General features: G+C 53.8%; 1 protein-coding gene across 1 annotated transcript; it reads left to right on the top strand.

Moving 5' to 3' along the window:
- The first annotated feature begins 466 nt into the window (after positions 1 to 466).
- Positions 467 to 3,482, top strand: POMC (proopiomelanocortin). Its single transcript, XM_021697659.1, has 2 exons — positions 467 to 598; positions 2,592 to 3,482. The coding sequence occupies exons 1-2, from the start codon at positions 467 to 469 to the stop codon at positions 3,255 to 3,257; spliced, it is 798 nt and encodes a 265-aa protein (XP_021553334.1). The 3' UTR covers positions 3,258 to 3,482.

The raw sequence follows: 3,482 nt of genomic DNA, 5'->3' as shown, positions 1-3,482 counted from the left end.
CTTTCCCAAGTTACTCCTTGGTCTGGAGTGTTAGAACTATGGCTTCATGAAGGTGGTGAAATAGGAAAGTTCAGGGAGAACAGGAGAACTTAGCCTGAGTTGTCATGAACACCCAAATTATTATCTCTCTGGGCCTCAGTTTCCCCATCTCTCAAATAAGGGCTGGACCAAATGATCCCTAAAATAGCTTCCAGCCCTAACCTCCTTTGGGGTCTGATTTTTAACAGGAGACAAAAGGGAAATTGTGCATAGATTACCCAGGTCCCTCTCCCCTCCTGTCCACCACAACTCACACCAAACTTCTCCTTGAACTGCTCCTGTCCTCAAAAAGCCTTGAGCTCCACAAATGAATGTGTTGTTAATATTGGCTCACAGTGCTTCCTGGTCAGTGGCCAACATTGTTCTGCTCCTTGCAGGGGTCCCACCAATCTTGTTTGCCTCCGCAGAGCCTCAGCCTGCCTGGAAGATGCCGAGATCGTGCTGCAGCTGCCCAGGGGCCCTGCTGCTGGCCTTGCTGCTTCAGGTCTCTGTGGAAGTGAGTGGCTGGTGCCTGGAAAGCAGCCAGTGTCAGGACCTCACCACGGAAAGTAACCTGCTGGTATGTGGACTGTGGCTGCCATCTTGGTTTGGGCATTGGATGGGACTGGGGCTGGGACTGGGACTGCACAAAAGAAAGGGGCGTGGGGAAGGGGAAATTCATTCCCAGAGATATGGGTAACTCAGCTCAGGGTAGGAACAGATCTCTAAGGTGGAGTCAGAATTGAGCCAAGGAGGGGAGGAAGCAGCTTCAGGGAGATGGGTCTGTCCACAGTTTCTACTTAATTATCTTTCTGCCCTGTCTTCTTGTATGATGACCCACTCCATTTAAGCTATTTAGAGATACTGCTGTTAAAATAATAACAGTGACAGTAACAGCAATAATAATAATTGTTCCCTCTATGGATTCTACATTTTCAATCTTTTAGACATTTTATTCCTTTTTAAATAACCTCATATCACTTGACATTTTCATTCCCCTTCTACTACCATTTACAAAGTCAGCTAGGTCGTACTGCAAATCGTCTCTAGTGGGAGAAGGAAAAACCCAGGTGCCATTTTCCTCTAACTGGTGCCAAATGTCTCATGCTTCTTCCAGAGGACTGGCCAACAGTCTTTCCAGAAGCATGTAAAGGCCCTTTGTGCCAGGCTGGAATTGTGTGTGTGTGTCTATTGGGAGGCATAAATGAGAAATTATACCAAGTTAAGGACTCAAAGACACACCGCCAGTGTCAGTGACTGAGTTCCGTCATGCTGCCAGCACCTTCCTGGTGAGGATGGAATGTACATCACTACATTCTGTGTGTTTTGTCAATGAAGAAGCTAGTTAAGGTGAAGAGAGAGAACTCGAAAACATAGAGCAGGTTTCATGTACAATATAAAATAGAAAGAAAGAGCCCAGGGAATGCTGTTAGTTCTATTTCAGAGACAGACCCAAGAGACCCTTGATTGGAAATACCCACTGCATAGCCTCTCCTGTTGAGAGCCCATCAGGGAAGGAGAAGTGACCACAGTCAGAGCCCACGAGTTCTACCCCAGCTCTGCCACCGAAAAGTCGTGGAAACTTGCCAAGGTCCTTTTACCTCTCCGAGCTTCCTGCTTCGTTATATGTCCAGAGGAGAGGAGTATGAGATAGTTTTTACTTTCCACTGTTAATATTCAGCCGCATCATAATTCTAAATCCCCGGAGTATGAAATTCCCAACTCAACAGAGTGGGTGGGATCCTTCTGTTTCCTCCTTTGCAGTCCCAAGTAACTGAAAACTCAAGGCTGCAGCCTATAGGTCATTTTCTCAGGCAAATGTGCACCATAGTGGAGTTGTCTGCTTACAGAGAGCAGAGACATATGCTCCATGACCCATGCTCCATGGCTGTTTACCCCTCCCTCCAGTCAGAGTGAGGTAACAGGGACGTGAACTACTCCCTCGCAAAGCTCACTGATTGGGGAAAGTACTGGATCAGCTCAAAAGACTTGAAAGAACCAAAGAAAGTGCCAGATGGCATGGGAAAATTTTTGAGGCATGATACAGGGAGATGGCTGGGGTAGGGCATGAGTTAGATGTGCAGATCACTGGGGAAAGGTTGAGGCATTATTGAAAATACAGGCTCTAGAAGCCAGACTTCTATTCCTCGCACCTGAATAGATTCTCCCCCAAATTTCAGCCCAATGCCCCTCTCAGACTCAAACTGAACCATGCTTATTTATTTGATTTATTCAATATTCATTAAGTGCCAACAACTACCACCCATTTACCATTTATTGATCAATGCCTATATATCATGCATATTAAGGTAAGACAGTGACCCTGCTCACCAAAGCTCTGGGATAAGTAAGCCAACGAATGGGATGGGGGTGTCTGTTGTAGCTGCCAGGCAGAAGAACCCGGGGGTACAGGGGACAAAAGAGGCGACGAGTCTCGGACGCCCGCGGGCGCCAACAGGGCGGGGAGGCCCGACGTCCTGCCCGCACGTGCTGAGGGCCGCGGGCGCAGCGCGGGGGGCGGGGCTGCCGGGCGAGGCGGCCCTAACGCCCCGCGCCCGCGGCCCTCCCCGCAGGCGTGCATCCGGGCCTGCAAGCCCGACCTCTCGGCCGAGACACCCGTGCTCCCCGGCAACGGCGACGAGCAGCCGCTGACCGAGAACCCCCGGAAGTACGTCATGGGCCACTTCCGCTGGGACCGGTTTGGCCGCCGGAACGGCAGCGCGGGCCAGAAGCGCGAGGAAGAGGAGGTCGCGCTGGGCGAAGGCCGCGCCCCGCTGCCCGAGGGCGGCCCGGGGCTCCGCGGCGATGGCGGCGAGGCCGGCCCGCGCGAGGGCAAGCGCTCCTACTCCATGGAGCACTTCCGCTGGGGCAAGCCTGTGGGCAAGAAGCGGCGCCCGGTGAAGGTGTACCCCAACGGCGCCGAGGACGAGTCGGCCGAGGCCTTCCCGCTCGAGTTCAAGAGGGAGCTGGCCGGGGAGCGGCCTGAGCCGGCGCTCGGGCCCGAGGGCCCGGCCGAGGGCGTGGCGGCCCTGGCCGACCTGGAGTACGGCCTGCTGACCGAGGCCGAGGTGGCCGAGAAGAAGGACGGCGGGCCCTATAAGATGGAGCACTTCCGCTGGGGCAGCCCGCCCAAGGACAAGCGCTACGGCGGCTTCATGACCTCCGAGAAGAGCCAGACCCCCCTGGTGACGCTCTTCAAAAACGCCATCATCAAGAACGCCCACAAGAAGGGCCAGTGAGGGCGCCGCGGGGCCCCGGGCTTCTCTCCCGGGAAGTCGACCCTAAGGCCCCCCTCTCCTCGCCCGCCCTCCGGCCGCCTCCCAGCCTGGGTGGGCTCCTCGCTCAGGCGGTGATAGGCCGATAGGCAGCCTCTTAAAGCCGTCTGTAGTTGGGAAATAAAACCTTTCAAGTTTCATGTCTGACTCCGACTTTGAATGTCCACTGGGTGAATAAAATAAAAATAC

Source organism: Neomonachus schauinslandi, chromosome 10 (genome assembly GCF_002201575.2).
Source record: "Neomonachus schauinslandi chromosome 10, ASM220157v2, whole genome shotgun sequence".
NCBI lineage: Eukaryota > Metazoa > Chordata > Mammalia > Carnivora > Phocidae > Neomonachus > Neomonachus schauinslandi.
Note: the sequence above shows the minus strand (reverse complement) of the source record. Positions and strands in the feature narration are given on the sequence as shown.